We start from the raw sequence: 15,338 nt of genomic DNA, 5'->3' as shown, positions 1-15,338 counted from the left end.
GGGTGAATTTCATGATTTAGATTTGGCCAAAATTGTGAACTTTGAGAATGTGCATTCCCAATTTCCGGGTTCCAGATTTTAAAGTTTTGATGTAATCGTGAGTTTTACACTAATTCAATGATAATTCATGTTTATATCAAAATTATTCCGGTTTATATCGAAAACTGGACAGAATTGAAATGGGAGAGGTCCCATCTCTCCCAATTTTCATGCGATAGTTGGAGGTCCTTAAAGTGGTTTTCTTCATTCATACGTACACATTGGTAAAATTATTGTTTGTGTGCAATGGCCATGGCGGCCATTAAACATGGTTGGGTACTATTATCACCAACAATTGTTCATGTACCACATTCGAGTGAGATACATGGGGATGTTGGCTTATGAAATTGTTTGAAAGTACGGATTGAGGCAATTGAGGGGCATGGCTGGCTAAGAATGTCATATTCTCACAGCTAGCCTGTTTAGCTATCTTTATTGTTCTCATTTGCATCACAGAAAGCAGTGGCGGATTTAAGGTGGGGCACGGGCCCCACTCCCCCTTTAAATTCCTATAATACTTATACAATTTCGAAGACATGGTAGAGAATATAGTGTTAAATTGGGGAGTGGGGATTTCATCTTTTTTTTTTTGTCTTTGCTCACGAGATTGACATGGTCTCCACTCCCCAATTTCCCTTCCCTCCTCTGGTCCTCTATTTCCTCCCCCCCCAACACAACCGAGAGCCACTCTACCAAGCAACTAGCCACTCTTTCTCTTGATCATCTCATCCAATCATATTATTCACTTCCTTTGTCCCCACTTCCCAATTTCCCTTCCCTCCTTTAGTCCCCCATTTTCCCCCCACAACCGAGAGTCACTCTTCCTTCCACAACCAAGTAGCTAGCTACTCTTTCTCTTGATCACTTCATCCAATCATATCATTCATTTCCTTTGTCCCCATTTCTCAATTTTCCTTCCGTCCTCTGGTCCCCTATTTTCCCCTCACAACCGAGAGCCATTCTTACTTCCATAATCAAGTTAGTAACTCTTTCTCTTAATCACTTCATCCGATTCAGATATTGTAGCAGAATCAGTTGATCTCCTGGGTCCGCCACCATTGCAACTCTTTTCTAAACTTCTTACCAACTTTAGGAGATCATCAAAATCAAGTTCTAAACAATTACTTCTTATTATTATTATTTTGAATTTGTTTGCAAATATATTTCTAGAGCATGAGACTATTACTGTTTTAAAGAAATTTGAAAACTGATTAGTTAATATAATAACTAATAAATGGATTATTTGATAAATATTTTAACTTGTGAAATGGTGCTTTTATGGATTTATAATTTATTTTTTAGTTGCCTTGATTAGTTTCTTATATTGGAGTTAATGTAATGATGAATAGAGGGCCATTTGACATATATTTTAACTTTCAAATTATTCTTGTATGGATCCTTTTGTCTAATTAACATGATTAGGTTCATATGTTGCGATTAATGATTTGATCTAGTAATAAATAAATAAGTCATTTAATAAATAACTCTAACTTGGGAAATAGTTCTTGGATAGATTTTATTGTCTATTTAATATTTTAATTTGATTAGTATCTTATATATTGATTTTAATTTCTTTAGCTGCGGAGAGATATTTCAAGAGGAAGTCAATGGAAAAAGAGTCATCTAATAAAGAAAAAGCCAAGGATAATGAAAATGCAATAAATGACAATAAAAAAAGACGCTTGGGGATTAATTTAGATGAATTACCTGTAGATCCAGCCCAAAGGAAAAAAATTGGGGATTATCATCCAAACCTTCAAGATAAAATTCGGAGATATTACTTACAAAAGGGACCATGTTAACCTCTTGAGCATGTTTTTCCACAAAGAAAGATAGGAAAAAAGATACGTCGATTTGTTCGGGGCTGGTTTGATGATTACAAGAATTGGTTAGAATATAGTCTTGAAAAAGATGCTGCTTGTTGCTTATGCTGTTATCTATATAAACCAGATGTGGGCGAACAATTTGGTGGTGATAGTTTCATTAAGGAAGGATTCACAAATTGGAAAAAAAAAAAGGATAGATTTGATGTTCATGTTGGTGGTCCTAATAGCGCACACAATCTGAGTTGGAGTAAATGTCAAAGTTTATTAAATCAAATCAGCACATCAAAGTGGCATTTTTTAAGCAATCAGAGAAAATGAAGGCTGAGTATCGGACTCATTTATTAGCTTCAATAGATTGTGCTAGATTTCTCCAACACCAAGGTTTGGCATTTCATGGTCATGATGAATCTGATATCTTTGAAAATCAGGGAAATTTTCTTGAACTTTTGCACTTCCTTGCAGGTCATAATGATGATATAAAAAAGGTTGTTCTTGAAAATGCCCCTAAAAATCTCAAACTCATTGCTCCAGATATTCAAAAGGATATTTCAAATGCTTTGGCAAGTGAGACTACAAGTATTATTGTAAATGCCATTGGACACAGATTGTTTGCTATTTTATGTGATGAATCTCGTGATGCATCAACAAAGGAGCAATTAACAATTGTTATACGTTACATGGATTCACATGGATATGTGATTGAGTATTTTCTTGGCATTCTACATGTAAGAGATACTACTGCTCTTTCACTTAAGAAAGCAATTGATGTTTTATTTTCAAAGCATGGTTTGAGCATGTCACAAATCCATGGTCAAGGTTATGATGGTGCTAGTAACATGCGAGGTGAATATAATGGTTTAAAAACTTTGATCATGAAGGAAAATGGTTTTGCATTTTATATTCATTGTTTTTGCACATCAGCTTCTGCAAAGAAACATGTCCAAGTCGTCCAAGTCTCTTCTATGTATAATACACTGTCTACCTTAGTGCATGTTCTTGAAGGTTTATCTCAAAGACAAGAAATTCTTAGAGTACAACGACTTAAGAAAGTCGTTGACGATCTAATGACTGGAGAACTTGTGAGTGGTCGGGGCTTAAATCAAGAAACTAGCCTTCAAAGAACTTGTGATACACGTTGGATGTCTATTCTTGCCTTCGAATTCAACTTCATTCCTGGCTTTCCAGATCTGCCAAAGAATTTCCACTGTTAAGGTTATGTGTTCTCTTCCATCCTTTCGCATCTGTACTTCCATTAACATACTCCACCATCTTCTAAAATCAGCAGTGTGCTCCTTAAGTCCATCCCACCGGAGGGGTGCCATCCGCCATGTCATTTGTGCTTGTTTACACTGAAAGAATATGTGTTCCATTGTTTCACTATTTTCCCCACATAGGTTGCAGATTATATCACCATTTCCTGTTCGTTTATGTACTGCTTCCCTACTTGGCAAGGCTTGGTTCAGGCATTTCCATACAAACAGCTTTTGTTTGTGCTTTATCTTCATCTTCCACAGCTGTTTTCAGACTTTCCCACTACCTCCTTCCCAACTTGTCTCTCCCTTAGCTTTGTGAAAATGTGGGCTTCTCAACAGGATATAGTTGTAAGAAGCAGCTGAAGCCTAATCCAAATTGTCAAGATAAGTGGTTTGGAATTGCAGGAAAATGGAGTGATGAGGGCAAATTAATTCTTATTGTGGTTATGTTCTTTGGACGACTCCTCAAGAAGTTCCACATGGATGGACGCAAAGCCTGGAAACTCCTGTAATCAGAAGCTGTCATCCGTATGTAGAGTACATGTAGGTATCCCATTGAAGGATACTAATTGTAATTAGTAATTACCATGTCGATAAATGCATTGGAAATTACTCTTTCAAATCCAACTTGGCCAAAAAGAAGTTCAATTCAACTTTGTCACATGGTGGATTTGCCTTTTTTTTTTTTGTGATAAACTGAATTGCAAGGGATAATAGAATAAACATGATAATACTGAAAAAAAAGACATGACAATATTATTTTTCCATTTTCAGATTTTTTTGCAAGTAATAAATGAAGCTGTGGTTGTAATAGCATGGTTAGAAAATGCGACTATAGATTCATTGCAGCGAAAGAATATTTTTTTAGAAGTAATAATAAAGTAATAGTGCAACAGTATAGTTACCAAATGAGGTACAACGTCATTGTTTGTTTGTCTAATTCCTTTACCCCCTCCCCACTTCTGCAGTCCTACTCCTCTACAAAAAATATGAAAAATAAAAAAAAGTCACATTTAATGTTTCATTAGTATTTAAAATTAGTCTCAATTTAGATATATTTTTCCAAAAAATGACACCTATTATTGTTCTTAGTGTCCTCTTTGTATTTAGATAGTTTCTTGATTTAAATTCATTTTTCAAGAACTAACACCTAATAATCGAATTGAGTAATTATTAAAGTTATTAAACCCAGCAAAGGCACCCCGTCTTTGAATCACTGGTTCAATCGTAGGTGAGTGGTTGAACTAGAGGATGACTGAAAGAACATTTCAAAATACAACAAATATATTAATTAATATAGTACATGTAAAGTTTATAAATAAAATGCTTTACATATTAGAGCAATTGCACTATGTAATTCATAGTTCAGATGTATTTAATTTGAATTCAGATAAATAAAATTGAAATTAAATTTAAATTAAAATGATATGGCGGTACATAAAACCGTCAATGTATACAATGATAATGTAGGAAAGATTAATCTTTCTTTTTTATGTTATAATTTTTTATTTTTTATTTTTAGGTTCATTAAATTTCACATGAATATCAAGTTGAGTTAACCAAATGATCTATCAATTACACCCCCAAAATTTGTAATCAGGTTGATTGGTGGTTTGATTCAAATTGAAATTTGGGTTCAGGGATGTAATAATTTCAGTTTTTAAATGTCAAGGACGAAATTGTTTCATTTTAAAAGTGAGGGACGAAAAGAATATTTTTGTGAAATGTGAAGGATGAAACCGATCATTTTCTCAAAAAAAAAAAAAAAGGTGGCTAAATTCTTCTTAATCCCGGCCCGTACCCATTAGACAAATTCAATAGCAAACACTAGACGTCCACTAGGTCAAAGTGTTCCTGCCTCATTCTATATTCACAACCCAGCTGCAGGCCCAACTTCGATAGTTGAACAGACCAAACTACATCCTTCAAACAAACAGAATCCATCCAAAACATTCAGCCCAATTCCAAAACACCAATAAACTTTGAAACACAGCTATTGTGGTTCCGCAAGGCAAACCGAAAGGAGGAAGAGATATACAATTACTTTAAAAAATATCCGCACCAACCTAACATTCTATCCTGCTTTGAAGATTCCACGCAAGACCATTTCTTCAGAGGAGAAAGTAGACTAATACCTAACTTGACTGATGGGGCTTTAGTTAGGCGACGATAAAGTCTCCAATTTGACTCTCAAACTCTCATTTCTTGGTAAATACTTGTACTAATCTAGATAAGCTTATCAATTCCCGGCTGCCAAAAAAAAAAAAATCCATCTTGATTAGTGCCACGATTCAGATCACCATTCAGAGGGCACTGCCTCCTGCCACTGATAGGATTTGTTTGTTTGTTGGGTTCGAGAATGGTGTGGCCAGCATGACACAATCTCTCTGCTTTATCAGTGCTCTCTTGGCTGATGCTGAAGAAAGGCAAAACCAGGATCGGGCAGTGCAAGAATGGTTGAAGGGTCTGGAGGAAGTTGCTTATGATGCTAACAATGTTTTGGATGAGCTCAACTATGAATCTCTTCGTCACAAGGTGATGGGGTCCCAAAACCAACTCCAAAGAATGGTATGTTGCTTCTTCTTCTGCTCTAACTGTATTGCTTTCCGTTGGAGGATGGCTTCTAAGGTTAGGGAGATCAGACTTAAGTCGAAGGAGATCAATCAAGAAGCCAGTGAATTGGGACTGGTCAGTAGGGCAGTTGCGACAGCTGCCCTCCCTGCCGCTGCTAGAGACACAAGAGGTCAGCAGACCGACTCTGTTGTTGCTTCAATTTTTGGAAGAGCCGATTCAAAGATAGTTGAGATGTTGTTGAGCCCATCTGAGAAGGTTGTTTTTGTTCTTTCAATAATTGGTATGGGAGGTTTGGGAAAAACAACTGTGGCTAAATCGATATACAACGACAAATAAATTCATGGCATTTTGAGGTAAAGTCGTGGGTTTGTGTATCGAAAAAAATTTTAATATTAGAGTTTTTCAAACTTATACTAGTGCAATTAAAAGGTAGAAGTGGATGATAGGAATTTCGTCGCTGGAAAAAATTTGGAATCGACTAAGGAAAAAAAGATATTTTTTAGTTCTTGATCATGGGTGGGATGACTTTTTCACCACTACGAAGGGACTCAATCTAACCAATAGAAGCTGGTGCATTATTACCACTCGCTTGAGTCAAGTGGCACATATCGTGTTGGGAGTTCTGATGATGGATAATGATGCCTATTTCGTAGACTATCTGATGATGGTTGTTGGTCTATTCTAAAGGAAAAAACAACTGCAGGGGAAGAAGTACCAGATGAATTGGAAGTATTTAAGGACAGACTTATAAGAAGATGTCACGGTCTACCATTGGCTGCAAGTGTGAAATTGGAGGTCTGTTACGAATAAAGAGAAAAGAGGATTGGCGATCAATTTTGCAGAATAGGCTTTTGAATTTGAGTGAAGATGAAGATGGTCTGATGCAAATACTTGAATTTTGATTATTTACAAATTTCCATCCATCAAGAAATGTTTTGCATATTGTTCTATATTTCCTGAGGATACTTGAACTTTGGACGGCAGAAGGTTTCCTTCAACCAAATCTCAAAAAATGAAACAGCGATTGAGAAAATTGGAATGAATTATTTGAGAAATTTATTGCAGGGTTCTTTGTTGGAAGAAACAAGAGCTTATTTGCAAACATGTTATAAGATGCAAGATCTACTGCATGACCTTGCCAAATCAATGTCAATGTCTACTAGTCATTAACTTGGAGACTGGTTTAGTAGACAAAAGTACTTAGGTTCGTTACCTTGGAGGATCTCAACTGGAGAACAGGCAGTGAGAGTTTTTGAAAATATATCAACTTCACTTCACCTCAAGTCATTTGTTGAGATTGCCAAGGAAAATAGTATTGCTCTTGCCATGAAGCTGCAGAGACTTGGTAGATTATCCTTTACCAAAATTTAAGTCTAAAGTTTAAGCTCTACTGCAGTGTCATAGTTTTATGAAAATACTACTATCTGTAGACTGAGCAGAAAGATTTCATATCTGCTTACTAATTTAGGTTAGGAAACAATGACAAAAACATTTCTTCAGCTTTCTGTAAGATTTTGTTGAACAGAAATGTCATGCAATTATGTGGAATTTCTTGTTAGCTTTTTGATCTTCTATAAATTGTCCCAAGTTTTTCTGGTTTGCAGTGGTATTAGGCTGAAAGCTCATCGGAGACCTCAATGGCCCTTAATTACTGCCTCTACCTATGAACATCCTCTGATTCATTCTCGAACAACACCATGTCTCTAACGGGAGACAAACATATAGGGTGGCACTCTCTTTTGCTTCTTAAGTGTCTGAGATAGCCAAAGCCTGAGATCTACGTTGTGAATGTGGTGCCTTCAAACTGTCAATCAGCTGTAGCTTTTGTGGTCATGATATGTGGTAGTAATTCACTGATTATGGACCTCAGTTTGCTTTCTGTCTCAGACTGCTTGTCTCTCAAATTAGCTGCAGTGAAATGTCAGTCTGTCTTGGGACTGCTCCCGAGTTTGAGTTTTCTGTTTTGCAGTGGCTCTTAAGTCTTAATTACTGCCTCTACCTTTAAATATTCTCCGATTCCTTCTTGAACCACATCATGTTTCAAACTGGATACAAACATATAGGATGTCACTATCTTTTCCTTCTAAGTGTCTCAGATGGCCAAAGCCTGTATATCATCAATGTCGTGCCTTCAAACTCTCAATTAGGTGTAGATTTTGTGGTCATAATACGACGTAGTTTTTTTTTTTCTTTTTCTTGTTGCTAAGAAAGAGAGATAGATTAATTAATAAGTAGCGTTTACAGAATGAGGCAAACTGAAGCCTCTACAATCATCCTCTAGGAGTTTCAAAATACAATTAGGGACCAAAGAAAAAGATACAAAATCTTGCTATCATGTTTATTTCAAAATAAACCTTCCATACAACAAGAGCAATTTCTTCCTTTCAAGCACCATTCTCCCTAGCAGCCAAAAATTCGGTTGCCACTCGAGGAAATGCACCGCTCTTAGTCATTTCCTCCGTTACTTTAAATTTTCTCCTTGAACCTTAGACCTTTACCGTGTTCCAGGGCTGGGAAAATAAAACATGCAGCCTTGGAGATTGTTGGATGCGGTAAGTTTAAGTTTGAAGAGTGGTGTGTTATTAGGACAAAATGTTCTTACTTATCAAAAAATACCTTTTAATTGGGAAAACAAGTAAGAACTTACTCATGAAAATATTAAGGAGTTAGAATGTCATATGCCTACTTGCTCAGTTCAGTAATTAGGCATTATAGTCTCATTACATATCAAACAAAAATTGTAACAGGCGCCGTCACTTCTAGTCAAAGGGCACGGCACCAGCTTATCCAAGGAAATTCATGATCACCAAATGAAGTACTAGGTTACAGAGAACGAAATCTGCAAAAGCACGCTCTGGTGGTAAATCCTGCAATGTAATAGCCAATTGTCAATTAATGAGATCCAAATTACCAAACTTGTTACAGGAATATCTGATCCTACTGGCACTCTCATCATAATGAACAATGAATGGTATTGGTGTTTCTCATACCAATTCTATATGTCTCCTTTTTTCACTCAAAAATAAGCTTAAACTTATGACTGCTATTATCTTCGTGTAAGCAGGGAAAAAAAGGTCATCCCATATATACATGTTCAAGGTGGGTGTAAAATATTACCAATCGCAACCCTGTGTGTGTGTGTGTAGCTTTTCAGTATGGCCACCACAGATTTGGAACACTCTACTTGATGAAACAACAGAGATCAATGACAGCATATACACAGCACCGAAAAATGCTTACCTTAAATTCCTTATTTTCTTTGTTTACTTGGATGCGAAGGCAAACTGCAGACCAGCAAATCAGCAATAATAACAAGTTAAAACTTGACAAACAATACTAAGTTGCAAACCTTAGACTTTCATATAATAATAATTACATGCAGATAATATAAAAATCCCCAATTATGCTTACCAGCAAGAACTGCAGTTCCAACACAAGAAAGGACTCCTGAGAGGAATGAGTTGAAGGGAAATGATCCAACAAGAGCCATGTACACTACCTGATTATCAGCCAAAGCATAATGAAATGTTAAAAACATTTTGGCCTAAATACTCACACAAGCACCTATGATAAAGTTTAAATATATTTCCTCAACCACCAAACTAACAATTTTTAATCATTGGTGTTGGCTGAAAATCTTGGAAGAATGCTAGTGAATATACAGAGAAGCAACTCTAGTTCAGATGGAACTTATATAGACTTTACTTGCCAAGCCATGAGGATACCACAATGTGGAGAAACACATAATATGTGCCAGTTAGGTTTTCCCGACTACTCCAGCATGTGAGCTTTTTAAATCCAAAGATAGACTCATTTTTTGCCCATTTCTATAAAATGTCCAAAGTTCTTTACAATAATCACATACTCCATCTTTGAGGCCACCATTGCAGTGATGTCTGTATACCCAAATCAACCAAAATCTAATAGATTAACTTTAAGAGGGACTATCGAACATGTTGGCCTGCTGAAATCAGGAAACCTGAAAATTTTAATCCCTCTTCGCACACCAACTCTTAAACACAACCTTCCTTTGTCAGGGCCTCACACAGGGCCTTAGTACCAATATAGAGTTATTACATGTCATGGAATACTGGACGCAATTCAGATCCATTATACATCCCTTTGCAATGGACTAGAAGGTAAAACTCAACTCTCATCCACAGACCCCATCCACTCCATTTGCCTCTTCTCCAATCAAAGCTGGAATAAATACAATAATTCTGTAACAGACCATATACAGTTGCTATTAGTTACCTACATCTTTTGACCTTAACCTTCAGCAACCAATAATATTCGACATGCACATTCAACAATCTTTAATGCCTTAAGAATCAATGTACATTTTGCTCACATGTAGCAGAGTTCACATATGAAATACAATTTTCATCCCTCAACTCCACAAATGTACAAACTGCATTCCTTAAACTTTATCTACAACAATGCTATCCCCACTTCCTTTACATTCCCAAGCTTAAGCAACAATTCTATAATATGGTAGAATCTGCATACTCAATTAAAGCCTATATTGAACCGATTGCTCCAACTATGCCACACCACTAAGGTCTACTGTGGAAGCTTAAATTCCTAGGACACATTTAAACATTCGAATATCCACAAGTTCGAAATGATCATCGAACTGTCATACGAAACAGCATTTATTATTATGCCACAGGAACACTCAAACAGATTGAATTAATCAAATAACATAAAATTCAAATAAAACAGTTCAAAATGCCATATTTTGCAGGAAAACAAAAGCTTCAAGCAATCAAACAAGTAGAATTTCATCTCAAACATCACATATTAATTCCATCAAGTTCCTCGGCCAATCGAGTCACATACAGACAGTCCAAAAAAAAATATACAGGTCAACGGAATCTACAAGTTCACTCCACATATTGAGAAGTTATAGACATAAGAATTTGAATGAAGCACCTGAATTAGGGCAGTGGAGACGGCAAAAATGATATAAAGATCGATGATCTGAGAGAAACAAAGGAAATTTCGTTAGGATTTCAAAAACTGCTCCGCTGCATTGATTAATTTGCAAAGAAATCGAGATAGTAAGAGAGGTGGATTGACCTTGAGATTGGTCGGAGTGGCGGCATAAGCAGATCGGAGAGATTGGATAAGAGCCTGAGCGTCCTTCGCCGTCGACGATCTCGCCATTTCTTCACCCACTCTTGCTCTCTCTTAGCCGTCGACTTGCCAGATGTCTAGTCAAGTTAGAGTACAAAAACCCTTAGATAACCCTTGATTCCTAAACAACAGAAATTTTATGATCAGTAGTTAAATTTCTGAAAAGCTTCACAACGGCCTATTAGCTCAGTTGGTTAGAGCGTCGTGCTAATAACGCGAAGGTCGCAGGTTCGAAACCTGCATGGGCCATCATGTGCTTTTGATTTTGCCATTCTGTCCGGGGCCCGCTACTTTTCTAAAGGTCTTCATGCTGTTCTTTTCACAATGGCCTATTAGCTCAGTTGGTTAGAGCGTCGTGCTAATAACGCGAAGGTCGCAGGTTCGAGACCTGCATGGGCCATCCTGTAATTATGATTTTGCCATTTTGTCACGGGCCGCTACTTTTGTAAAGCATCTTCATTCTGTTCTTTTCTATATGTGTTTTTGGAGTAGATTTGGAATACTTCTTGGTCTTCTTTAAATCTTTCCATGATTAATACGTGTTTAGTTCTAAAATTTTGTCCTTTATCAATTTCTTCTTTTGGGAAACATAAGCTGCATCCCCGTCATGGATCAAGCTGCTCGCAAACACTGGGCTCCAAATCAAGAAGTTAAAGTTTTCCCTCTACTGAAAAAGTTCACCTTCAGTTTGGCATCTGACTATTCAAGATGAAGAGCAAATAAGGAAGTTGGCTGATCCTTTCGATCTTGTTAGCGAGAGACTTCTATCTTTGCCAATTGATTTGCCTGGCTTTGCTTACAATGGTGCAATCCAAGCAGGGAAAGCGTTGCGCAAAGAAGTGATGAAAATCATTAGGCAAAGAAAGGAGGAGGTAATGGAGAACAAAGAGGCAACAGAAAAACGAGACAGTTTGACGCAAATGCTTCTTTTCACAGATGAAGATGGCCAGTTCATGAGTGAAATGGAGATTGAAAACAACATAATATCTCTATTGCTGGCCAGCTACGTATCAACCAGTAATGCAGTTAATTTTTTCTTGAAACACCTTGCTGAGCTTCCCCATATCTATGATGAAGTCTTCAAAGGCAAGAAAACTGATTTCATCAAAGTAGTTCAGACGAATCAATATATCTATGGTGTATATTGATTGTTAATCATAGAAATGATGGCAATTGCAAAGACAAAAGGTCCTGATGAGTTGCTAAATTGGGAGGATATTGAGAAGATGAAGTACTCCTGGAATGTTGCCCGTGAATCTTTTCGTGTAACACCACCTAATCAAGGAGCTTTTAGAGAATCATTGGTGGATTTCACTTATTCAGGTTTCACCGTCCCGAAAGGGTGGAAGGTAGAGTAAGAAACCTGGATAAAACATTATGCAGGAAATCTTGATTAGTATCAATTTCTCACGTAAAGCACTTTGCATGAAATATATTATCCATGCCTTCAAATTCTTTTTCCTCCTGATTGACTAGATTGAATAGTAATTTTGGCAGATATTTTGGAATGTAAACAAAATACACAAGAATCCCAAGTATTTCCCGGATCCTGAGAAATTTGACCCAACAAGATTTGAGGGGAGCGGACCTGCACCATACACATTCGTGCCCTTTGGAGGAGGGCCAAGAATTTGCCCGGAAGGGAATATGCTAAGATGGAGACGCTTGTTTTCATGTATAATGTGGTGAAGAGATTCAAGCTGGAAAAGGCTATCCCAAATGAAAAGATAGCACATCGTGCAAGTTTTGTTCCTGTGAATGATCTCCCACTTCGCCTCCAACCTCATGGAAATTAATCTCCAAGTATCTAATGAGTTGTTTAGTGAAGTATATATTTCGAATTATGTATGTGCAAACTTATTTTGTATCTTCATTGGTCAAGTTAATGGAATTGCATTAGGTAATGTATATATGTATATTCTTGTCTCACATTAAGTTTCTTTTAACCCTATTCTACGAGTAATTAAATGATAATTTCCTCCCGTCAAAAGTACGTACCATATTACCTGATTATGTTCTTTGTTTCTCAGATTGGAAGCGATTCATTGGCCATAAATCAGTACTTGCTTGATCATTCCAATTAATGGAGGCCTTCATCCTTTTGCCTTTTGTTCTCGTTCCTCTATTGCTGTGTATCTTCCTTTTTTTCCTAATGAAGGGTTGCTCCAACAAGGTGAAACTTCCACCTGGAACATCCGGATGGCCATTGCTGGGAGAGAGTCTAGAATTTAGATTGTTAGGCCCCCAGAAATTCATAAACAATCGCATAAAAAAGTACTCAGAAGACGTATTCGAAACCTCATTATGGGGAGAACAAATGGCAATGTTTTGTGGTGCAGAAGGGAACAAGTTCATCTTCACAAATGACAACAAACTTGTATTCCCATGGTTCCCTAAATCACTATCATTGGTATTATTTGCTGAATTTTTCGAGAATAGCTCAAGGAAATTATCCACTCCAAGGCGTAGATTTCAGTATAACAGTCTCAAGCATGAAGTTTTGAAGCAATACATCCCCGTCATCCCCGTCATCGATCAAACTGCTCGCGAACATATTGAAAAAGAATGGGCTCCAAATCAAGAAGTCAAAGTACTGCCTCCGATGAAAAAGTACACATTCAGTTTGGCATGTTTTATATTCATGAATATTGCAGAAGCAGAGAAAATTAAGAAGTTGGCTGATCCTTTCGATATTGTCAGCAAGGGACTTCGTCTATCATTGCCGATTAATTTGCCTGGCTTTGCTTTCAAGGGCGCAATCAAAGCTGCAAAAGTGGTGCGTGAACAGCTGGTGAAGATCATGCGGGAGAGAAAGGAGGAGCTAATGAAGAATAAAGGAAAAGAAGTCCAACCAGACAGTTTGACACAAATGCTTCTTTATACAGACGAAGATGGCCAATTTATGAGTGAAATAGAGATCGGAATCAACATAATGGGTTTGTTGTTGGCCAAGTATGAATCAACCAGCAATCATGGTTCGCCATATCTGGAACGGAGGGGATCGGTATGATACCGATCCCTGAATCGCGGATATTACCGTATCTGTGATGACTCGATTTGACTCGGTCGATATTGGCCGATTTGAATCCGTGATGCATGATATCGGCCAATATATCCGAGTCAACTCCGAGTTGACTAAGATTTTTTTTTAAATTGTGTCTTTTTTGGTATTTTCTAATTTTAGTAATTTTTTCAAAATTTTATCAAATTTTCATGTGTTATAACGTACGTATCACCCGATATTCAACCAATATGCCGCGACGGATGTGAAACAACCGAGACCGCGACCCGCGATGGCGAACCATGCCAGCAATGCAGTCACTTTTGTCTTGAAACACCTTGCTGAGCTTCCCCATATTTATGATGAAGTCGTCAAAGGTAACTAAATGAATTTCATTTTTTATCATGTTAAACTAACATTATAGATCTTCCATCATTAACTCGGTAATTTATACTGATTGCTGGTCATAGAAATGATGGCTATTGCAAATACAAAAAGTCCCGATGAGTTGCCAAATTGTGAGGATATTGAGAAGATGAAATACTTCGTGTAACACCACTTACTCAAGGAGCTTTTAGAGTATCAATGGCAGATTTCACACTTTCTGGTTTCAATATCCCAAAAGGGTGGAAGGTATAATATGCCACACGCAAATAAAACTTTGTGCATAAAATTCCAAATCTCAATAATGTCTCAAGCAAAGCCCTTGAATGAAAAATATTGTCCATACCTTTAATTAATCTTCTCCTGATCAATTCTAATAGTTATAACACTGCTACCAATAATTTTGGTAGGTATCTTGGAACGTAAACACAACTCACAAAAATCCCAATTATTTTCCTGATCCTGAGAAGTTCGATCCAACAAGGATTTGAGGGTAGTGGACCTGATCATGTTCTTTGTTTCCCAGATTGGAAGCGATTCATTGGCCATAAATCCTCTGGGGTTGCTTCTTATACAATGACTTTCTTGATTGAGATGCTAAAATTTCCATTTTTGTGAAAAATTGGTTGTCAAGGGAAGAAGAGGATGTTATAAAAAGATACTCAAATCATTATAGAAAAAATCTAGACCCAAGGCATGGTCAGAGATTATCTCTCATGATTTTCTTCTGGTTTTTTCTATTGTTGATGATCAACATGCATGCAATATGAGTGGATCTATTTTTAAGAACTTCTAAAATCTTAATTAAAAAAAAATACTAGTAACTTGTATCCATAATAACGTAGCTTCATCTATCCTTTTTTTCATATTTTTTTCTTTAATGTAAATTTAAAATAGAGTATGAAGGAAGTAAAACGTTTATAAGAAATTAGTCTAACTCTAATGTGCATTTGCATTCCGTTTTCCATTCTTTGCAAGTTGAACCTCAGGGTTAGGGATGGCAATGGGGTGGGCGACCGCGGGCACCCGTCCCCTGGGGGGCTAATGGGGAGGGGGTTGGGGCGGGGGTGGGGGAAATTTTTTTCCCCCCGCTTAGAAACGGGGCGGCGGGGCTTTAAAAAA

At 37.1% G+C, this 15,338-nt stretch overlaps 3 protein-coding genes, 2 non-coding genes and 1 pseudogene across 5 annotated transcripts; 5 read left to right on the top strand and 1 right to left on the bottom strand.

The window, feature by feature from the left end:
* The first annotated feature begins 2,179 nt into the window (after nucleotides 1-2,179).
* LOC113780034 (zinc finger MYM-type protein 1-like) lies at nucleotides 2,180-3,076 on the top strand. Its single transcript, XM_027325857.1, has one exon. It carries the CDS (start codon nucleotides 2,180-2,182, stop codon nucleotides 3,074-3,076), a length of 897 nt encoding a protein of 298 aa, XP_027181658.1.
* A 5,221-nt stretch (nucleotides 3,077-8,297) lies between these two features.
* On the bottom strand, nucleotides 8,298-10,926 carry LOC113779765 (dolichyl-diphosphooligosaccharide--protein glycosyltransferase subunit DAD1). Its single transcript, XM_027325477.1, has 5 exons — nucleotides 10,775-10,926; nucleotides 10,628-10,675; nucleotides 9,104-9,191; nucleotides 8,933-8,976; nucleotides 8,298-8,559 (listed from the first exon to the last, which is right to left on the bottom strand). The coding sequence occupies exons 1-5, from the start codon at nucleotides 10,859-10,861 to the stop codon at nucleotides 8,476-8,478; spliced, it is 351 nt and encodes a 116-aa protein (XP_027181278.1). The 5' UTR covers nucleotides 10,862-10,926; the 3' UTR covers nucleotides 8,298-8,475.
* An 80-nt stretch (nucleotides 10,927-11,006) lies between these two features.
* Nucleotides 11,007-11,080, top strand: TRNAI-AAU. The gene has a single exon. It is a non-coding gene; the product is annotated as a tRNA-Ile (tRNA).
* On the top strand, nucleotides 11,073-12,627 carry LOC113780033 (annotated as a pseudogene).
* On the top strand, nucleotides 11,158-11,231 carry TRNAI-AAU. Its single transcript has one exon. It is a non-coding gene; the product is annotated as a tRNA-Ile (tRNA).
* A 521-nt stretch (nucleotides 12,628-13,148) lies between the features above and the next one.
* Nucleotides 13,149-13,841, top strand: LOC113780032 (beta-amyrin 28-monooxygenase-like). Its single transcript, XM_027325855.1, has one exon. The coding sequence runs from the start codon at nucleotides 13,149-13,151 to the stop codon at nucleotides 13,839-13,841; it is 693 nt and encodes a 230-aa protein (XP_027181656.1).
* Nucleotides 13,842-15,338: the final 1,497 nt, after the last annotated feature.

Source organism: Coffea eugenioides, chromosome 8 (genome assembly GCF_003713205.1).
Source record: "Coffea eugenioides isolate CCC68of chromosome 8, Ceug_1.0, whole genome shotgun sequence".
Lineage (NCBI taxonomy): Eukaryota > Viridiplantae > Streptophyta > Magnoliopsida > Gentianales > Rubiaceae > Coffea > Coffea eugenioides.
The sequence above is the reverse complement of the archived record's forward strand: the minus strand, read 5'-3'. Positions and strand labels throughout refer to the sequence as shown.